The following is a 21,535-nucleotide window of genomic DNA, read 5'->3' as shown; positions in this document are numbered from 1 at the left end:
ACGTAAGCCGAGCGACTTGCATAAGAATGATGACATCAGTGCGCCGCCACTGTCGCCGCCATGAACAGCGTAGGGGAGGGATGCACTGACATGAAGCGCGAGTATGATCAGTGCTTTAACCGGTGGTTTGCCGAGAAGTTCCTCAAGGGGGACGCCTCCGGGGACCCGTGCACCGAGCTCTTCAAGCGCTACCAGCAGTGTGTTCAGGTGAGCCACGGCCGTCGTCCCTACCCTCGACCCCGCGTTCTCCGCTGTGTCACGGCCTCAAGCCTCGTATCTTGCGGGGGTTGGGACGGGAAGGGTGGAGAAAAGTCTTGTCAATGAGGCCAGTGGCAGAGGACAGGAGTTCTCTCTCCTGCCGCCACCACGAAGGCTGCCTGGTATCTCTCCTGGTGACAAAGTTAAATGTTTGGTAGCGCTTTACTTTTTACGGAGCACAGGGGCATTCTTTGGTTCACTTAGTGGTCATCTTAAACTTGCAGAAGAGGCATAGTTCGTATTTGAAAAGTGGAACACTCACGCCCAGAAATCGGAAGTGATTAGGCCAAGTTCGCTAGAATCGAGTTGCCTTGATTTTTGCGGTGGTGCACTTTTCCATTATTGTTTGGGAGCGGGGCAGGGTGGTAGCCTCTCTCTGACCTGTTAGCCATTATGGTTTCCTTTTTTGTTATTATCCCTTCATTGGTCTGTTTTCCTTTCTACCCTTCCTCACTCCAGTTGTTGCTGTCTTTATTCTGTCTGCATACAGGAAGTGAAGCTTGCTCAAAGTCAGTAAGCTTCATATTGACCTTTATAATGTTTTTCTGCTCCCATCAGAAAGCAATAAAGGAGAAAGAGATCCCCATTGAAGGACTGGAGTTCATGGGCCATGGTAGAGAAAAGCCTGAAAGCTCTTCTTGACCTTGACAGTCACCTTGAAAATGGACTGCTCAAATCAGGAAATTGAGCACTCTGGATGGTGTTAAGACTGTGAAGAGAGCCATCAATTTAATGAGGAGTTTGGTGTGTGTTTGGGGCGGGTGTTTCCCTCCTTCTAGATGTTTTCTTCTCACTTGTAAAAGATGATGAACCATCACTTTTTACTTTGGGACGATTTCTCGCTTTCACGGGCATCTTGCAGGAACTCGCACTAAAACTGAATGACTTCTGGGGGTTATGGTTACAATACTTCATCTGGGATCAGCTTTAAATATACTTGTATGTAAATACTGATAAACTTGTTGGGATGATCATGGTCACCTGACCTTCTGAGTTATGCTTCGAAGGACAGTAGGTATACTGTATGGGCGGGGCGGTCACAGAAATAGTTGGTTAGGGCCTCTTTCCTCTCCAGGAGCTAATTCTCTGAAAAGGGGTCTCAGGACAGCAGTTTCAGTCAATGCTTGGGAGTTTTATTTTTATACAGTGAGTTAACTGTTAAGATTGCTGGTGGACTGGATTAGCCAGGAGGCCTTTTAACAATTCCCAGCCTTACCAAGAGGTGTCAAGATCAAGACATGAAAGTTCCAAGAATGTTACAGTGAGCACCACTCAGAGCTCACAGTACAGTTCAGTCATTGAGGTCGCTGGAGGAAGATCCTACGTTGCAAAGATTTGCTGTTGCCAGCTTTTCGACCTAAGTCAATGAATTAATTAAGTCAACCTGTGTATCATCAAAATGCCAAAATGCTGTATCTGGTCAAACAGGAGGAGAAAGGAGTTTGCTTTATTTGCCTTGTTTACCCACCCTGCCCTGTAATGTCTGTAATCATGAAGATGGAATAAACTGTAACATTTAGTTTCTAGCATTACTGGCCCCGTGGAACTCAGTACACTTTATAGAATAGCTATTACCCCATTACCCCACATATCCCACAAATACACTGGGGGGAGTTTTGTCTTATAATGTAAAGGTGAAGAAAAAGTTATGATTTATCTAAGCTGGGTTGCATGATATAACAATTAGAAACCTCACTGACTTGTAAAGTTTATTTCTACAGTTACAAAGATATCTTAAAATGTTTATGTAATGGCAGAAAAGGTCAGGATCAGGTGCGCACTTACATCCTTTAGAATGTCATGTAGTTGCTACAACTATCTTCATTAATTTGGTTCAGTAGTATAAAACTTGATTTAAAGAAAGCCTCAATTCTGTTACTCTTTACCGATTACTACTCCAAGTTTAACGTAACCAGTCCCTAATGTCATTTCAAAACATTCTGCATTTATATTTTGACTTTTTAAGGTCCATTTTACAAGGATTATAAAAGACTATTTGGAACCCAGCTGAGGGAGGCCAGACAGCAAGCTGCATGAGGATGAGTACATCTGTCCTGAACTCAGATGGGCCACAACACAACAGCTCCACAGGGAAGCGTAGGCTGTCGTTACATCACCAAATGGCAGAGACAACAGGCATTCTTTTTTCGTGACTGTAAATGGTTTTCTATGTTTCCTAGGTTTCTATGTGTCTCACTTTTGCGCAGTGCCAGTCTTCTGTATTCGCTAACACCAAAACCTCGTAGCTTCTTGAATCTTACCACATAACTGTCTGGTTGAGCCTTGAGAAAATTGGCTCCAGGCCAACCAAGTTCTTTTAATGTAATTACTACTGAGAGAAAACTTTTGGTTTATTGTTCCTCATGCTATTTTGACTTCATCCTCCAACTATCTCAGCTACTTCAAAGATAATACCTTTATTTCTCCAAAGGTTTTTGACCCTTCCAACCTCCAAGGGGAGAAAATGATCTGAGTACAGGGAGTATTCTGCAGCAAATGCTGATGGAATGGGATAGGAGAAAGCTGAGATACAGAGGAAGCACTTCCTCTTGAGAATACCAAATACCTCTTTTAGATGAAACTACTGGCCACGTACCCTGGCTGGTGTAGCTTAGTGGACTGAATGCTGGCCTGCAAACCAAAGGTTTGCTGGTTCGATTCCCAGTCAGGGCACATGCCTGGGTTGCAGGCCAGGTCCCTGGTAGGGGGCATGTGAGAGGCAACCATACATTGGTGTTTCTCTCCCTCTCTAAAAAAATCTTAAAAAAACAACAGCTACTGGCCACACAGTGTCTGTCAGGACCCAATCCTGATGATCAGCTCCACTCCCTTTGCTTTACCTCCCCCAGGCACAAGAGACCAAGGAGAGGCACTGTTATCCAGAAGCCTGAATTGGACTTGGAAACTAAACAGCGGCCCCAGTTCTTCACTGCAGAAACAGAGATAACATTAATGCTCATTCTAAGAGAAAAACACCACCAATGAATGCAGCTGAGCTCATGACTAAGTTATTTATTTAAGCCACCTCCTACTATTAGCAAAGAGATGGAAGATTAGTATACTTTAGTCATCATTTGATATTAGGAAAGAAGGTCAGCTTAAGGTCCCATGTATTTTTCTGGTCCATGTGCAGAGTAATGGTCCAAACCAGCGCTGTGGTCCCCAGTGGGCAGTGGTCCAGGTTCTTTTTATTCATCTTCATAGCCGGTTGGAAGTGGATTCACATGAGGGTTATGGAACAGAGTATGGTTACCATCTCCCCAGGGAAAGGGCTGTGGAGTGAAGATGTCAGTTAGGCCATTCCAAAAAATAGTTCAGAGACAGCATCACCATGAACTGCTTAAACAGATGAAGTGGCAGATAATACATAAAACAAAATGGAAATCAGTCTATTTACCTGGCGTACTTCAGCCTTACCATAATTTAAGGGAGCTCTTATAACTTCCAAGAGAACCCTTGAAGTAGATAAAAGGAAAAGCAAACTCAAATTTGTTTTTATAAGCCTGGTAACTGGTATATCAGAAAGTGTCATCCTCAAATCGCCTGTATGGGAATGGCAGAGGTCTGGTACTGGGCAGAAAACACTCACATGCTACCTTTGAAAAGCACTGCTCTTGGGCAGTGGTTTCCAACCCAGGATTTTGCCCCTCCAGGGACTCTGGGCAATATCTGGAGACATCTGAGGCAGGATGAGGTACTACTGGCATCCAGTGTGTAGAAGCCAAGGATGCTGCTAGACATGCTACAACTGACAGAATAGAATAGCCTGTCCCTGCAAGAATTACCCAGCTTCAAATGTCAATAGTACTGAGGGCGACAAACCTTGCTTTATGGCTTCTAATGCTACTGTTCAAGGGTGGGAGTGGGGCTCAAACAGCCCAATTCTTTCTGAATTTAATCTAGCCTAAGTTTCTATGAGGCCAGTACTACCTGGACTAAATGATCTAACAGTCATTAAAGAACCAGAAGAGGATCTTGTTAAGAATACAGCAAACAACAGAAAACCAATGATGTTATAACTACATCAACAGCCAAAGGATAAAATAGTTGAAAAGATATATAGCCTAAAGGAGAACTGAAGGTGTCAGTCTATTCATTGCAGCTAGTGCCTGCCAGGTGTCCAGGTCCTAGGAAGTTGAACCACATTCGACTTTGCCACTCTAAGAAAGTTTCCCAAACCTCCAAGTTTTAAACAACCACCAGCTGTTTTAGAACAGTATCAGAAGAGGTGGTATGAATCGTAAAAGGAAAACTCAAGGGCATCAAGGGCATTTACTGTATAACTTTAAAGAAGAAACTGCGAAGTGACTGACATTCCCCGCCCGCCCCCCCCAGGTCTCAGGAACGGAACGTTCCATAAAACAGGAGAAAATAAAAATTGGTATTATTAAATGAGAAATTATACAGGCCCAGAATCCACGCTTTTAGAGAATTTAGAACTTGGACGAGGGCATTTGGAATGAACGGAGAACGGACACTCCAAGAAAATACAAGGGCGTACCTTGGACCTGATGCGGAGATGGGGGTAGGCGACGAACTCGGGTCTCTCGTGCTCTCCGTGATGCGACTTCAGAAAGACGTTCAGCATGCTTACTCCCACCCCGGGGAGCGCAACGAAGAAGGTAAGGGCCCTCCACATGCGAGCTGCAAAGGGGCAAGACAGCTCAGGCCTGCAGCGAGGGCCCGCCCAGGTCTTATTCCCCTCCCCCTAAGCCTCAAGCCAAGGTCACAGCCCTGCACCAGCTCGCTGCAGTTGAGACTGAAGCCCGCCCCACAGACTCCAGCCTCAGTACCTGAGCCCTCTTCGCCATGGGCACCACTTGACATAGACCGTGCTAGTTGAGGCCGGAAACGACCTAGCAGCGCAGAAACTCGGGAACCAGTTGCCGCTGCCATTTTTGACCAGGACCTCCTCAACGCCGGAAGCGGAAGCAGAAGGAGAAGCTGTGGAGGCGGGACTCCAATCTCAAAGGAAGTTACTATTGGGCGCTGCCTTTTAACCGGAGAAGGCTGCGCACTCTCCCTCGCTGACTGAGTCCTTGTCAAAAAACAAAAAAAATAAAACAAAACAACAACAACAACAAAAAACTCGGAGCCCTGGAGCTGAAGGGAGCATGCGCCCTGAACCTTCCGTGTGCACTACTCCTTCCCTACCTCCCCACCTTGTTGAAGCTAAGCGCAAAGGAAAGGTTACAGGTGGCACTGTGGCATCCGTGATTATTCCCTTTGTGGGAGTGCGTGGACCGCACAAAACACCTATCTAAAATGCCAGTCCTCCTCCTCGTCCTCTGACCCCGTGTTTTTTTTCATGGAGCCTGACATAATCGTTAAAAGCTTTATTGTTTTGTCTGTGTCCCTTGATAATACATATAAACTCTGATGCCAAGAGTTTGCCCCACTGGAGCATTCCCAGGCTCTGGAATGGTGCCTGGAACATAGCAGGTGCTCAATAAAAGTTTGCTGAATGAATGAATGAGTGAGTGAATGAATGAATAAACAGCAATGGGAAACAAAATTTGGCGTCTCCCCCCCCCGTTTCTTCCTTTTTCTCCTACTCATCTAAAAAGTTTTAAAAATAGATACATATTATAAAAATAATTTTTAAATTAATTTATTTTTAAAGAGAGAGGAAGGGAGGGAGAAAGAGAGGGAGAGAAACATCAATGTGTGGCTGCCTCTCACATGCCCCCTTCTGGGGATCCGGTCCACAATCCAGGCACGTGCCCTGTCTGACAATACAACCCAGGACCCTTTGGTTCACAGGCCTGCACTCAATCCACTGAGCCACACCAGCGAGTGCAGATAAAAGTACATATAAAAGTATATATTTTTTATCATAAGCAACTTTTAAAATATAACGAAAGGACCTGGGTGCTGTGGCTCAGTGGACTGAGCACTGGCCTGTGAACCAAAAGGTCGCTACTTCAATTCCTAGTCAAGGCACTTGCCTGGGTTGCAGGCCAGGTCCCCTGGGGTGCAAGAGGCAACCAATGGATGTTTCTTTCCCTCTCTTTCTCCCTTCCTTCCCCTCTCTCTAAGATCTTTAAAAAAATAACATAATGAAAGCTATCATTTCTTTCCCCCCAAAATGCACCTGCTCCTAAGCACACATGTTTAGCAGACAGTGTTGAGGGGCAGAGGTACTGCAAAGTACATCTGGAGATCTCTGAAAGAGTCCTTGTGTACCAGGTCAAGAAACCCTGATTAGGGAAGCAAACAGGGACACTGGTGTGGGAAGACTGTGTTTGCATCTTGTTTTCTTCCCTTATAGCCTGTGTGACCTTGGGTAAGTTAGATTAAATGAATACTTTGAGGTCATGCATTTTATGAAGACAAAAATTTAGGATCATGTTACTAGAGCTTCACAATCTGATTGAGCATTAGATCTTTCTCTGAGTAGCCTGGGTTTTTTGCATGTTATTCAAACGCAGCCAGAAAGTATATGAGGTGAGGCCCCACATTGCGGCCATGGAAAGGGTCCAAGCCCAGGCATCAGGAAATTCTGAGTCAGATCTCTCCTCTGCCACCCAATGTTCCCTCTTCTCTAAAATGGGAATGTAACACTCCTTTATATCCAACAAATATTTATTATCCAACAAATATGTATTAAAACTCTGCTCTACCTTAGGACATTATTCACCCTCCATCTATAATAATGAAGTTTCATTTGATAAATATTAACCAATGTTCCCAGTATGTTCCAGGCATGTGCAGTAGTACACAGCAGCTATAAGTTCTCTCTCATGCAGCCTACATGCTAGTGGTGGAGAGACAGGAGGAAGTAAAAAATTCTTGATGCCTAGACTATGTTAAAAATGCAATAAATGCTCATTTTCTCAGAGGGTTTTCTTATGCCGTGCAGGGTGACATGGATAAGATTCTGTGTGTCATGCTCAGCACAGAGAACCTGCTCAGGCATAATGCCGCTGGTGTTATTGCCAGGCATGCTCAACATTTGCAAAGCCTTGGGTCACCGAGTGTAGACAACCTAGGAAGCCAAAATCATTAATACAAAGAATAACTAATATTTACGGAACACTTATTTTGTGTCCAAATCGTCTCCCCCACTTCAGTAAATGCCCACTCCATTCTTCAAGTTAAACACTGTGGAGTCATCTTTCTCTCTCTGTCTCTCTCTCACGATCATGCATACATACAAACACTCCACACATTACAATCCGTCTACGTATCCTGACAGCTCTTCCTTCAGACATCCAGAATCTGACCACTTCTTACCACCTACTGCTACCAATTTAATCAAAGATGTTATCTCTCACCTAGACAAGTGCAACAACTTCCTAACTGGTCTTTCTGCTACTTGGTCCCCCCACAGTCTATTCTCTACACGGCAGCTAGAGGAATCCTTTAAAACCTGTCAGATAATTTTCCTCCTCTGCTCAAAATGTTCCAGTGGATTCCCATCTCCCGCAAAGTAAATGCCAAAGTCCTTACAGTGGGCTACCAGGCCCTCCACACCCTGCCCTCTGCTACCTCTCTGACATCACCCTTTCTACCCATCTCCTTGCCCACTTCACTCCAGCTACGTTGGCCTTCTTGCCTTTCCTACCTCAGGACATTGACACGTGTTCATTTCTCTGTTTGAAGAGTATCCCCCCCGATTTCCCCATGAATTGCTTTCATATTTCAACCAGGGGTCTGTTCAGAACTCATATTACCAGAAAGGCCTTCCTAGACTATCCCGAGTGAGATAACTCCTCCTGATCCTGACACTTTATCCTTACTACGCCTTACTTATCTTCATAGCACTTAGCACCATCTGACCTATTAAATATTTATTGGTTTATTGCCTGTCTTCCTTCGTGGACTATGTTTTGTTCACTGGTGTCACCCCAGCACTTGGTGCAGGACAGACACTCAGTAAAAATACATTAATCATGACCTGTTATCTCTTATGAGATGGATACTATTCTCCCCATTTTTCATACGAGGAACCTGAGACTCTCAGATGTGCAGGACGTTGCCTAAGATCACAAAGCTTTAGACCAGTGGCGGACCCAGGCATTCTGGGACTTGAGTCAATTCTTTTAACCTCACAGCCACACAGATTTTGCTTTGGGTGGATCAAGGCCAACTCCAAAAGGTCACCTTGTCAAGTTCATGCTGATTGGGTGCTTTGAACACAGAACAAGAAAAGGAGCAACTATTTAATTTCTGACCTCAGTGGGTTTAGAAAGAAAAATATTCCAAGTCATGGGGTCCTTGAGAATGGACAGAACCGTCAAATGCATCCTCAGGGCACTGAGCTGGCAGTTCCCTGTGTGTGCTGTGCCCCACCCTCTACCCCCACCACCACTGTGACTCTGAGGACATCAGGCCTCTCTGTGCAGGGAGCTGCCCCAAGGCCACAGCCAGCCAGCCCTGGATTTGACGTCATCCTCTCTGGCAGCTGATGATATTTATGTTTGCACTGAACCCACTAAGGCTCTCTCTCTGATGCTTGATTTCCTTGAAGCAGGTTGCTGGTGGGTGGGCACCTTAACACGGGGACAGCTGCTGATGGGGGAGGTATCGGAGCAAGACTGGGGGAGGCTGCGTAGCCAAGGACAGGGCTTGCTTAAGGGAAAGCTTATCTGGCGCATCCAGCCTGCTGCTTCCACTGTGGTTTCTCCCAGCTAAGAGCACCTCTAGTTCCCGGACCAGGGAATATTTGTCCACCAAGAGGCTAATCCTAGGAGAAGGCACTGAGGCATTTTTCCATGTAGGCTGCAGGGGAGCCAGGGTGTTGTGACCACTGTCTCAATCCTCTGAATAACTTGCCTGAGCTGCACAGCATCATTAATTCATCCAATTAGAATCTCAAATGTGTCATTGGGCTGGGGCGCCAAGATAGCTGTGACCCTCATGGAACACCCAGCCTGGAGGGAGACACTGACAAGTAAACAGCTATTATAATTCGCGTGATGGGTTTGACAGTGGGAGGCAGTACAGCCTGGACCTTGGTATCAAGTTCAAGTCCCAGGTCTGCGACTTGGCTATGTACTCATGAGCAAGTCAAGTCATGTCTTAGACCTCACCTATGAATTGAAGTTAACACAAGGATTTAACAGGCTAATAGATGTTAGCTAACATTTATTAAGCCCTTACTATATACCGGGCCCTTCTCATGTATTAATTTGGTCATTATAATCCTCCCATGAGATAGATGCTATTCTTATCCCCATTTTATAGATGAGGAAACCGAGGCACAAGGAGAGGTTATGTCCTTTGCCTGTTAGCCCTTTAAGTGATCAAGTCAGTATTCAAATCCAGAAATGTGGCCTCAAAGCTTGTACATGTAACCACTATGCAACACTGCTTCGATAATTCAAGGGACCTTAGCACAATGCCTGGCACAAAATGAGTACAAGGGGCAGAGTGAGCAGAGAGTCTATGGCAGCAGAGCAGCGGGGCATAGGTGGACTTTGGAGGGGCAGCCAGGAAAGGCTTCCTGTAGGAGATGGTATCAAAGTCACGGGCATCTCTCTCCATATAAACATGAGTAAGTCAGGGACAAGTTTTGGTTGGGAGGGAGATGAGTGTTCCAGACAGACATCACCACAGAGAAAATAGTTGGGTGCTATACCCAGAATCCCAAACAGCGCCTTAAAGCTGGAGGTGCAAGGGGAGGGAGAGAGCAAGAACTTAAGGGGTCCTGCAAGCCTTGCTGAGCTCGGATTTTTATCCTCAGGGTCTGAGGAGTTTTGGTTTGAAGCAAGGAGAGACCTGGTCAGCTTTGCATTTTGAAAGATCCCAGGCTGGGGCAGCCCTAGAGGCTTGCGTAGGGGGCCTGGGTGCGACCATCTGTTTCTTTGGGGTGGGACAGGGGCATTCAGAGCAGGAAGAAGTGTAGTGGTGCCGGTTAGAGCACCAGACCTGGTCGCCGAGCCTCCTGGGTTGTGTCTCCCGGCCCTAGTTGTCCCTGCCTGGAGGACCTGGTCCAAGACACTTTCGGAGACTCTGTCATTTATGAATGGGATTCCTGCCAATCTTCCAGGGCTGTTGTGAGCATAAGGTGATAGCAGTATAGTATAGGCAGAGAACCTGGCGTGTGAAGAGTGCATAGTGAAGGGTAACTGTGGCTTATTTCTGTGGTTCCCCCACAGCCTTTCTCCTAACTGACTGTCAGGTTTTGAAGGACAGACCCTAGGCATCACCCATCTGTCTACTATCATAGAACCTGACTGTTTTTCCTTTCTGGTTCCTGTGTATGTTCATATGCTTGTCTAGACCTAAGGCTTTGCTCAGGCTGGCCCCTCTTGGCTGGTAATGCCCTTCCCACTCTGTTGTCTATCTCAGTCTGCACATACCTCGCCCAGTCCTCACCTCCTACAACCAGCCTTTCCTGGTTGCACTGTGCCCCCAAGTCTCTGGGTCCCTGATGGTGCTTAAGCTCACTTTACCTTATATGAAGACTATTCCATTTTGTTTTTTTCAATTTCCACAGTGAGCTCCAGGTGATGCCCCTTCACACACACATTGTTTGTTTTTGGTTTTGTTTTTCAGATTCCCCCTAACTTTGCAAGCAGCCTGGCACAGAGTAGCCATAACAAATGCTTAAGAACTCAGGTTTTCAGACAGAGCTGGATTAAAATGTTGGCTCTGCTACTTTTGCCGGACAAATCACTTACCTTTCTATGCCTCAGTCTCTTCATCTGAAGAATGGGTGTGCAGATATAGGTATGAACAAGGCTAAGGCCATCTTTGTTTTCCCAGATTTCTTCCACCTTTAAGTTTGCATGCTGTGACCTGTGACCAACCTCACTGTGTTCAGCAAACCCATGAAAGCCTTCTAGTTGATGATTATCTGTGTTCCATAAAATGTAGCCATAAGCATTTTTGTTAGTAACAGAGTACTGGCATGACAACTGAGATAAATATCAAACAAGTGATGCTACTGTTTATGACCATCTCCGAGCACCAGGAGGTAGGGCACCTGGCATGTGCTGGGCCTTGGTGCCTTTGTCTTGTCAATCATTAGTATCTAAGTTATTCTATTTTTAAATACATGTCCTGGCCAGGTAGCTCAGTTGGTTAGAGTGTCATCCCTATCTGCCAAGGTTGTGGGTTCAATCCCCCATCAGGGCACATGCAAGAATCAATCAATGAATGCATAAACAAGTGGAACAACAAATTAATGTTTCTCTCTCTAAAAAAAAATTGTAAAGTAATCTCACAGGGGTCTGGTAGCAGAGAATATTTTGTGCAGAATTGGAAGGCCGTCTGTCCACTCCAACCCTACATTCCTGTAGGTAAATTACCCTATTATAAGTGTTTATATCTCATGGTGCTGCTTGCATTGTTTTTGGTCTGAAGACACTTTTACCTCATCATCAGACAATGGAGAAAATTATAGCACTTACCTAAGAAGGTTGTTGGAAGGACCGAACGTGATGATGTGTGTAAAAACACTCAGCACCTCACTCAACAAATAGCAGCAATTCACATCGTATTATTATCCATCAGCTACTGTTACAGTAAGTGAAAAACAAAGCGAGTGTTTAGTATGAAAAATGCATCTCAATAAAGCTGTTAAACACTACAAAGCATGCTACAAATATTACGACGTGTATATTTTTGGTTTCTTTAAAAGACTGATTTATTTATTTTTAGAGAGAGGGGAAGGATGGAAGAAAGAGAGGGAGAGAAACATCAATGTGTGAGAGAAACAGATTGGTTGCGCCTCACGTGGCCCCGACTAGGGACCTGGCCCAAAATCCAGGCACGTGCTCTGACTGGGAATCGAACCAGAGATTCTTCCTTTCACAGGCCGGTGCTCAATCCACGGAGCCACACCATCCAGGGCTATTTTCGTTTACGTAAAATGCATAGAAAAATACTGTGAGGGTTATATTCTCATGTTAACCAAAGTTATGTCTGATTTTTTATTTTCTTTCTACATTTCTACAATGAATATATACTGTGTTATAAGAACAAAGGCATTCACCAAAAAGCAGGTTATGAAGCTGCTACTACAGCTTCTGTTGCTGGTATTGGTCCTGTTAGAATGTAAGCCCCATCAGGGCAGGGACCTCCTCCGCCTGGCGGCCTGGCGCAGAAAAGGCACTGAGTCAATATTGACCGAAAGGTGACTGGACAAGCATGGGGGCTCCTCTGGCGCCCGCGCCTGCAGTACCTATCTCTCCCTGTGGGTGGCAGGCTCCACATGTGCGGGCGCCGCCCCCATGTCTGGCTAGAGAGATGAGTAGTGCCGGCGACCTTCAACGTGGCTGTCTGGTCTCCGGATCCCTGAAGGAGGGAGGGCAGTGGAACCTACGAGAGGAATAGAGGGAGTTGGGCGGGACCTCAGGGATTCCTTGTTAAGGCCTTGCCTCTGAGACTTTTCCTGAAGCTTCCCTAGATTAGAACAAGAAGAGAAAGCTTCTTTTCTCGGAAAATACTCCCCCACCCTACCTTACCCTCTCCCCCACACCCCTCCAGTAGGGAGCAGAGAGGAGTGACTAAAAGGCCATCTGGGCCTGGGAGACAAAGAGAGAGAGGCCTTCCTGAAAATATTTATCTTCATAACATAACTCACAGGGCAATGCACTTGGCAGTTGACTCACTGCCCCCACCCGATTTGCGGAGGGAGGTGCGTTAGCGTCCCATTTTGCATAGGAGGGCCACTGTGGCTTAGCGAAGTAGTGCTCATTTAGAGAGCCAGACCTCAGCTGTGTCTGATTCCAAATCCCTCCCCTTGACCCACCCTTGTATGTCAGCTGAGACCTCCTTGGAGGGTGTGCCCAACCGACTAACCATTATTAATTATTAATACTAATAGTACCTATTTAGCCTATCCTTATTGCAGTGCTGGCACTTGACATCTATTATCTCATTTAAACCTTCCAGCACTGGCTGGCATGGCTCAGTGGGCGGGGCGGTGTCCCGCAGAGGGGAAGGTTGCTGATTCGATCCCACAGTCAGGGCGCCTATAAGAAGGCCACTGATGTTCCTCTCTCACTTGGATGTTTCCCTCCCTCTCTTGCTCCCTTCCTCCCTCCCTTCCTCTCTCTCAAAACAAAATCGAAAACAAACAGAAAAAAAAACCCTACTTCCAACAACCCACAAAGTTATCCCATTTTACTGATGCAAAACCTGAACTTCAGCAAGGCAGTGATTGACACAGCTAGAGACAAGCCTGACAGAGCCAAGGTTCAGAGGCATGTTGAATGACCCCAAAGTCTTTGCTTTCAATCAGTACATTTTTCATAATAATTATTTAAGTATTGAAGTGTTGACTAGATAATACATGTATATGGTTTAAGTTACACACACCAAAAAAAATTTAAAGAAGGAAAAGCCTGCTAATCCCTATCCTCTGGCCGGCGAGTTTCACTCCAAGGGTTACCATCCTAGAGTTTTCTACTGAACCTTCCAAAGCTATTTTTTACAGAGACGAATGCCTCATTTACTGCCTCTCACACACTCACCACCTGTTTTCTGAAATACAGGAAGGACCAGGTTCTGCTCTCCTGGAGCCCAAGTCATTTCTCTTCACTGACTCCTACAATTGGCACCTAGGGCCTCCCAGGGGCGCCTCCACTCACTCTGTGTGTCAGCCTCATAGGTCTTCTCCAAGCTCCGCACCATGTCGTCATCCTTCCAGTCTCCTCCATCCACTGTGATCTCTTCACCTGTGGAGGCTCCCCAGCATCTACCTGTCCCCGCTTCCTGCCCCCAGAGGCCCAGCCAGCGTCTGTTTTAGCTCAGTTTGTTGTACCACGTGAAGTGGATGGTTGCCTCCATGCCTGACTCTCCTGACTACATTATCAATTTCAGGCATCTCTTGTCATTGGGTAGGTGGCCTTATAATGGCGCCACCCAGTCCCCAAGCTAACAAACTAGGAGGCAGTTTTTTTCCCAGTCTCCTCTTTCATTCTTACATTCAATGAACCATCAAGTGGATTTTACTTTGAAATGTCTGTGTAATCTTCTCCATCCCTGCTCAGTCGTGGTCACTATTCTCTCTCCCTTGGACACCTGCAGTGGCCTCTGGGCTGGTCTCTCTCTTTACAGCTCCAGGCCTATTCACACAGCAGCCAGGGTGGCCCTTCTTCGGTGCAGATCCACCATTCCACCACGCCTCTTTGCAAACCTTCAGTGGCTGTCTGCTCCCTTAGGATAAAACTCAGATGCCTTGTTCCGACCCCCAAGATCCTCAAGAATACGATCCCTGCCTGTCTCCACCATTTTTACTAAGGAAGCCTCATTCCTCCTTGGAACTAGTCTTCTGTTTCTGAAATAGGTCAAGCCCCTTCCAACCTCAGGGCCTTTGCTTATGCTGTTCCCTCCTGAGTGCTCATCATTTCACTGACTTCTAAGTGGCCTGGGAGCTCCGTGAGAGCAGGTCCCTTGTCTGTCTTGCTTACTCCTCCATCCCAATGCCCAGCGCAGTGACTGACACAAACCAGATGCTTAATCAATATCCTTTCAACGAGGCAGCTCTGTTTCTTGAAGTTATGACACGTGCAATATGATGTCATGTCTTTAATCTAACAGTCCTATGTACTTCACGGCTGTATCCTAAACTCCACCCGGGTGATCACTACCCCGCAACACACATCTGCATTTTTCATGGCAGGCTGCACAGTAATAAACGCTAATTGCCTTAAAATATTTTTGCGCTAAATATTTCTATTGTTATTTTGCTGCTGTCCTTCTTCTTCCGATGCCAGAAGAAAATAGGCTTGTTGTAAAAACTTCAGATACAGATACATTACAAGGTCTGAGTGCTCCGTGGGCTCACCCTTTAGAGCTACTGCAGATGTCAATGGCACCCGTGACCTTGTTTTCCTTCACAGACTTAGCAGCAGAGGAAGAAGAGGGAGGCTGGCCTGCCCGTGAGCCTGGCCTTGGACGGTCAGTTTCTCTCCTTAATTTCTAACCCCCGCCCCCCCCCCAGTTACGCACGTAGCTTTGATCCCAACACTATACATCGTCTGTGTTGAAATCGGCAGATGTTGGTACAGTGACTCAGGGTGAGAGGAGGCCTAGTAGAACCTTGCCACTGACAGAGCCTGTTCTCAGGCTTAAATCAGACTTAAGTTCTCCATTCAAGTTCATGAACACTGAATGAGCTTGAACCCCGATGCGAAATGGTGACATTAAAACGTTTGACAACATTCCCGGTCGCACTAAACCCAGGTTCAGATGTTGCCTCCAACACTTCCTGTGTCCCCCTGGGCCAGTCGTTTGCTCTCCCAGAGCCTCCTCCCCTCATTGTGAAATGGACAGAGCGAGGATAGGATCACAGCCCGGCTATACTGGCTTTCCGTTAGTTCCTGGAGCAAGCCAGCCTCATTCCTACCCCAGGGTCTTGGCAACTGCTGTGCCCTCTGCCCAGAACTCTCTTCCCCGCTGCCTGTCACGTGGTGTGGCTCCCCCTGAAATATCAACCTCCTTGGAAAGGCTTTCCTTGGTCACACTCTCTAAAGGAACCCTTCTTTCTTCATAGCAAGTGCCACGCTTTTTAATAGCACAAATCATCATCTGTGCTGCTGGTCAATCATCATCTGTTGTTGTTTCTCCTTCATTTACTTTGTTACTTATCTCTCTCCTTAAAGTATAAGTTCCGTTAGAACATTTCATTTTTCTTTTGTCACAGTATCTTCAGCACTTTGCACTCTTTCTGAGGTCTGCCTAATATCCAACATTCTGTTTTCTTTTCTTTTCTATGAAAAGCTTTATTGTTTCCATTTGGTCCAAAGCATGGGAGAGGGCTCCAGGGTGTTGAAAGGATGCCTAGTTGTTTCAGGGAGGGGCTCTGGCAGAAGCCACACACCAGGGGGATGCACAGGGGCCCCTCAAAGGCCTCTGGGCTGCAAAGGCTCCCAGCTCTGCTTGAGAGTGAGCCCTTTGAAGAAATACTTGCCCAGCCCAGCCTGGGCACCAGCCAGCCTGTGGAGGTGAGTCAGGTGGTCATACCCAACATTTCCTGAAGTCCTACTGTGTGCCAGACACTCTTTTAAGCATTTCATAGGAAAATTCACCCCACTCTCCAAACAGCTCTTTGGAGGTAGCAGGTACTATTAGCCTCTTTGGTCTCAGGAGGATGTTGAGGTATTGGAAGGGGACAGAAAGTGGCCAGGAGGGGATTTGAATCCAGGCTGGCCAGAGTCCTACTACCACCCAAGGCTGAGTCACCACTGGTGGCTGTGAGGGTCATTCCGAGAAGGAAGAGCACCTGCAATCCCTCTGTGATAGGTGGATCTAAGAAGCAGGTGTTCTCTGGGTCCCATTACAAAGCCATTCCCCTCCACTTATTCAAATGTCACCATTTACCGCAAGCACTAAGGACTCCAGATAGTAGGACTTAGTTCAAACAAACAAAGGCTTAGCATTGACAATGAAGGTGAAAACAGCATCCAGATTAGAGGAGGGAAGATTGGGCTTCCGCCCACCATTAGTCAGCTGATAAGAGACCTCTAACAGGCTTCTAAATCCTGGGAGACCACACCTCCTCCCTGCCCGCCCCGATTCCCTCGCACACCCATTGTCTTCATCTGAGATGAGATGCAGCTGAAAAGCTCGTATCCTAGAAAGCACTGGAAAACTCAGAGTCTCCCCTGATTCCCCAGGTTGCGCCAGGGGCCTCTTTCCGCCCGGGTGCACCATTCTGCTTTGTTGCTCTCCCCCACCTGCCCCCCCCCCCCGCCCTCGCTCTGGCTTTATCTGGGCTGTGTCTCTTCTTCCTCTCACCCTCTGACCCCTGGCATCTTCACTTCTGCTCACCCCTCAGGTCTCATCTTAGAGGTTACCTCCTCCAAAAAGGCTTCCCTGGAAACCCCCATTATCTGCATAGAACACTTTTTTTTTTTTTTTTTCCTGCGTAAGACTTGCTTTTTTGCTTGTCTAGGCCACCTTTCCCTCCATCCAGGGGTTTCCACACCTCAATGTCTATAAGTCACCTGGGGAGCTTGGGAAGACAGGTTCCCAGGCTCCAACCTCATAGTGTCTGATGCTGGGTCTGGAGTAGGGCCTGAGAATCTGCATTGTGACAGCTCGCACCATGAATCCGGTGTGGGAGGCATCGGAGGAATGATGCAATAACCGTGGGCTGCTGGAAGGCAAGGACTATGGCTACCATGAGCCCCTGTTAGCCGGTCTGTACCTGGAATATAGGAGGTGTTCAAACATGTCTGTTGAATGAATGAGTGGCTGCCAGCATCATAGCACATTCTCCAAATACAGCAACTGGAGTTTGGCCTTGAAAGAGCCACGTGGATTATGATTCTACTTCCCTGGAATGGAGGTGGGAGAGTGTCCACACTCTGGTGTCCACAGGGCTCAACTGGAAACCAAGGACCCTACTTCCTGGCTGTGTCTCCTGAGCAAGTTTAGTTCCTCTAAGCCTCAGTTTCTTCATGTGCAAAACAGAAATGCTAATCATGGCTGCCTCATAGAGCCCAGACAAGATTCAATGAGGTGTTCAGCTCATTGATCTTCAATGAGCTGTTAGCATTGTTCCTGGTCCAGAGGAGACACCCCCAAACTTCTGGGTCCTGTTATGGTTATTGTTGTTGTTGTTGTTTGCATTGCAATTGTTGACATTGGGGCGGGAAGAAACCTCAGATCCTTGCGTTCACGGGATCCCCACTCAGGGTTCAGTGGATGCGAACATTCAAAAGGATGGTCTCTGAACATCCGGAAACAGAGGATAAAATTTTGTCTGTCTGTCCATTGTCCTAAGGAGGACAATGTTAGCTTTCAACTACTTAAAGATGGGGAAACTGAGTCCAGAGAGAGAAGCGGTCTGGCTCCAGGTTTCTCACTTCATTCGTTTATAGGTTCGTTCATGCCTCATTTTGTCCACGGAGCACCAACTATTTCCTGAGGGCCTACTGTGTGCCAGGATGCGGACAGAGTCCGATCTTAATCTCTATTCCTTATCTCCCAACTCCTGCCCCAAGGAACCTCCTGCTTAGCTGGGAAGGGCTGGTGCTTTTATTCCCATTCTCTTGCTAACACAGTGACCTGGGGGTGGTCAGGCACTTTCACTAGTAACTGGCGGTTCTCGCCCGGTGGAATGCCTTACTGGTAGCTTTTCTTGAACCTTTATTTCCCTTCTCTGAGCCTCAGTTTCCCAACCTGGAGAATGAGGGAAACAATGACTGCTGCCCAGACTTGTAAGAATGAAAGGGAAAAAAATAGACTTGCAAGTGCTTTGTACCCTGCAGAGTGCTGTGCTAATATTAGTTAGATAAAACTGGCTGGAGAGAGAGATGAAACAGACATCAATAAATAATTAAGAACTGCACCATCCCCTCCACGTTTTCAAATTAAAAAAAAAACTTACAGTAGGGTTTTTTTTTCATACACTCTGATCAGAGGAGTAGTTGGTAAGTTCACCAAAAAAGTCCACCAAAGCAGAAAATGATTTAAAAAATACAACCTTTAAGTATTCTTTTTTTTCTTTCACGTCAGAAAGGTAATGTGCTAATGTCCTAACGAGGTTTGAGGGAGGCACAGCTCACGTAGGAGCGTGAACACTCAATCACCACTGTCGTGAACTACAAAAGGATCTAAATATTCCATTTTAACTTAAAGTCCTATTGCGCTACATTAATTCACCGATCTTTTGATGTAGGGCCAAAGCCTTCTCTTTGAGCCTGATCTGAGTCAGCTGGGTGGCCTCCCCCCACATCTCTCTTGCATGAACCGCTCCCCGGAGTTCTGGTTTGGACTTCTTGAAAGTTGATGCAGATCTGAGGTCTCTAGTTGTCCAGATGATTAGCATTTCACCTTCATCCCTACCCAATAGTCTTTCGTTGTCTAGGCCACTAACTCCTCCCACCCCCAGTGGCTTATGACAAAAGTTTATTTTTGGCTCCCAGGATACAGCTTTGCCCTTCCCTCCTTTCCTTTCCTTTCCTTTCCTTTCCTTTCCTTTCCTTTCCTTTCCTTTCCTTTCCTTTCCTTTCCTTTCCTTTCCTTTCCTTTCCTTCCCTTCCCTTCCCTTCCCTTCCCTTCCCTTCCCTTCCCTTCCCTTCCCTTCCCTTCCTTTCCCTTCCCTTCCTTCCTATTCCTCTTTCTTTTTAGACTTTACTTTTTAGACCATTTTATATTCACGACATTACCACGAGATTTCGCATGTGCCTCGAACTCTCACACATGCACAGTCTCCCCATTCTCGACATGCCCCCACCAGAGTGGGGCACTTGTCACAAGGAAGGAATCACACTGACATGTCATTATCACCCCAAGTCCATAGTTCTCATGATCGTTCACTCTTGGTGACGTCCATTCTGTGGGTTTGGACAAATTTATGATGACGCGCACCAGCTCACTTTCGAAGAGTCTTTCCAAAGCATTCACCCGTGTCCACAGAAACATGGGTTTTCCTTTCCCACTCCTATGTCATCTGTTTGTCAGATACAATGATATGATTTAATAACGAGAATAACCGATTGGAGAACCCACCCCGCTGACGCTTGGTAAACACGCGGTCACATCGCCTCCTCAGCAGGAGGAGTTAGTGGCTGCCCACACGGCCGGGATGAGTCCCGCAGCTGCTGCCGGCGTTACATCTTTCTGGATTTTTTGCAGTTGACAAGGCCAGTGCCTGCTAATCCAGGGAGCCAGCTCCAGGGACTTCTTCATCCAGTGAGTTACAGTACTTCCTTTAGAACCTTCTCCTACACAAGGTCCTCTAACAAAAAGCCATCTCTCTGAGTAATCGGTGAGACCAGAGCTAATCCTGCCCTTCTTCCTGCTCGTTTATAGTTTCTAGTTGTTTTTCGCACCTTTATGTGCCAAGTATATGAAAGTATATGTGCCAAGTGCTAAATGAACTATAACTAGACTTTCAATTCTTTGAATTGAGCCTGTTGTAATCGTCGGGACGTGACATTACACGCCTAATCGGGATAATGACAGTGGAGGAACCGCAGTATTAGGACGCAGTTCTCGAAGTAAGCTCCAGGACCAGCGGGAGCAGCATCACCCGGAAACTTGTTAGAAACGCAGATTCCCAGGCTCCACCTCAGATTCTCGGCCTCAGAGGCTTCGAGGTGAGGTCCGGCAATCCGCCTTCGGAAGAGCACTCCCGGGGATTGTGGCGCCCCCCCCAGGTAAACAGATGCTTCCCATCCCAGGTTTACCGCCTGCAGGCTGAGAGATCTTGGCTAAGTCACTGCATCTCTCTGAGCTTGTTTCCTCTCTGGAAAATAATAGCGACAACCCTGCCTGACAATGTGACTGTGAAGATGAAATGAGGAACTCCAGGTAAAGTGCACAAGACAGGGCTTGCTACATAGCAGGCGCCCAGCAGACCCTAGGAATAGTTAACCTCAGTATTAGGGACTCAAGAGTGGCAGCTCTAGTTAGGGTGAAAAACATCTGGGAGAAAAGAAAAGCAATGTTAGGGGGTGTCACACTTTCTCTGAGCAGCTACACCATTAGCAGGCCCTTGGATCTCGGTTGCCCCTTTGCCCTCCTTCTACATGTGTTGAAGTAGGTATACTTACTCACACTCCCTACCCACTACACAGATGTGGAGAATGAGGCTTGGTGAGGCTGCTCGATAAGCAAAGAAGTAGAAGAGCCGGGACCTGACCACATTCATGGGCCCCACGCATCTCACCCCGCCCCCAGCCTCAAATAGATGCAGGCAGACTGCCAGTTCCCAGTGCTGCCCCCCCCCCCAACCATCTGCCCTCAAGAGTCTGCCTATTCTCTTCTGGGCCCCCTGCCCCGTGCAGGAGGGAGCTTGGATTTCCTGCAGGGGTCACAGCAGGATTGTTTTCTTCATGCTCTAGAAGTCAGGCCTTTCAGCTCATCTCTGTTGCGTAGGGATTTCCTGGTTCTGTCCCCTGGCCCATTTCTGTCGCCTTGGACCTCAGCCTGGCTCCAGCCAACACCAGCATAATTCAGTTTTGAACCTCAGACCAGAACTAATAAATGCACTAATTCATTATTCACCAGATACCCCACCTGCTATGTGCCAGGCACTGGGAGCACAGAGATGAGCAAAACAAACACAGATCCTACTGCCGAGAACTTGAATACTCACATGAAGGACACGCAGAAGCAGACAAATCTATACAGTATGATCAGTGCAGGGATGGGCATACAACTTGGCTCTGAGAGCCCAGAAGAGGCTCCTGGGCCGATCTGGAAGTGGGAGGGGATCTGGAAGGCTTCCCGGAGAAGGTGACTTCTGAGCTGATTGGGAGGAGTTAGCCTTTGGGTTTACTCAGTTTCTCACTTTATAGAGAAATAGATCCAGAGGGAATTATTTAGCTTATTCATTCATTTAAGCAAGCAAACATTTCCTGAGAAT

The 21,535-nt window shown here is 46.9% G+C and overlaps 2 protein-coding genes and 1 non-coding gene across 3 annotated transcripts; 1 reads left to right on the top strand and 2 right to left on the bottom strand.

The window, feature by feature from the left end:
- Positions 1–21: 21 nt before the first annotated feature.
- On the top strand, positions 22–1,787 carry TRIAP1 (TP53 regulated inhibitor of apoptosis 1). Its single transcript, XM_037156130.2, has 2 exons — positions 22–207; positions 817–1,787. Exons 1-2 carry the CDS (start codon positions 61–63, stop codon positions 898–900), a joined length of 231 nt encoding a protein of 76 aa, XP_037012025.1. The 5' UTR covers positions 22–60; the 3' UTR covers positions 901–1,787.
- Positions 1,788–3,255: 1,468 nt separating this feature from the next.
- On the bottom strand, positions 3,256–5,197 carry LOC119057477 (cytochrome c oxidase subunit 6A1, mitochondrial). Its single transcript, XM_037156273.2, has 3 exons — positions 5,052–5,197; positions 4,760–4,902; positions 3,256–3,530 (listed from the first exon to the last, which is right to left on the bottom strand). Exons 1-3 carry the CDS (start codon positions 5,152–5,154, stop codon positions 3,447–3,449), a joined length of 330 nt encoding a protein of 109 aa, XP_037012168.2. The 5' UTR covers positions 5,155–5,197; the 3' UTR covers positions 3,256–3,446.
- A 13,475-nt stretch (positions 5,198–18,672) lies between these two features.
- On the bottom strand, positions 18,673–18,776 carry LOC119057498 (small nucleolar RNA U13). The gene has a single exon (XR_005084103.2). It is a non-coding gene; the product is annotated as a small nucleolar RNA U13 (small nucleolar RNA).
- Positions 18,777–21,535: the final 2,759 nt, after the last annotated feature.

Source organism: Artibeus jamaicensis, unplaced genomic scaffold, assembly GCF_021234435.1.
Source record: "Artibeus jamaicensis isolate MK-2021 breed Jamaican fruit bat unplaced genomic scaffold, CSHL_Jam_final contig_525, whole genome shotgun sequence".
Classification (NCBI taxonomy): Eukaryota; Metazoa; Chordata; class Mammalia; order Chiroptera; family Phyllostomidae; genus Artibeus; species Artibeus jamaicensis.
Note: the sequence above shows the minus strand (reverse complement) of the source record. Positions and strands in the feature narration are given on the sequence as shown.

Bases quoted from the DNA above. Each gene is read 5' to 3' on its own strand.
- TRIAP1 (XM_037156130.2), top strand. From the start codon at position 61: ATGAACAGCGTAGGGGAGGGATGCACTGACATGAAGCGCGAGTATGAT. The intron at 208-816 runs GTGAGCCACGGC...TGCTCCCATCAG, and splicing joins GCTACCAGCAGTGTGTTCAG to AAAGCAATAAAGGAGAAAGA.
- LOC119057477 (XM_037156273.2), bottom strand. From the start codon at position 5,154: ATGGCAGCGGCAACTGGTTCCCGAGTTTCTGCGCTGCTAGGTCGTTTC. The intron at 4,903-5,051 runs GTACTGAGGCTG...GCCCCTTTGCAG, and splicing joins CCATGGCGAAGAGGGCTCAG to CTCGCATGTGGAGGGCCCTT. The intron at 3,531-4,759 runs GTACGCCCTTGT...TTCACTCCACAG, and splicing joins ATCTCCGCATCAGGTCCAAG to CCCTTTCCCTGGGGAGATGG.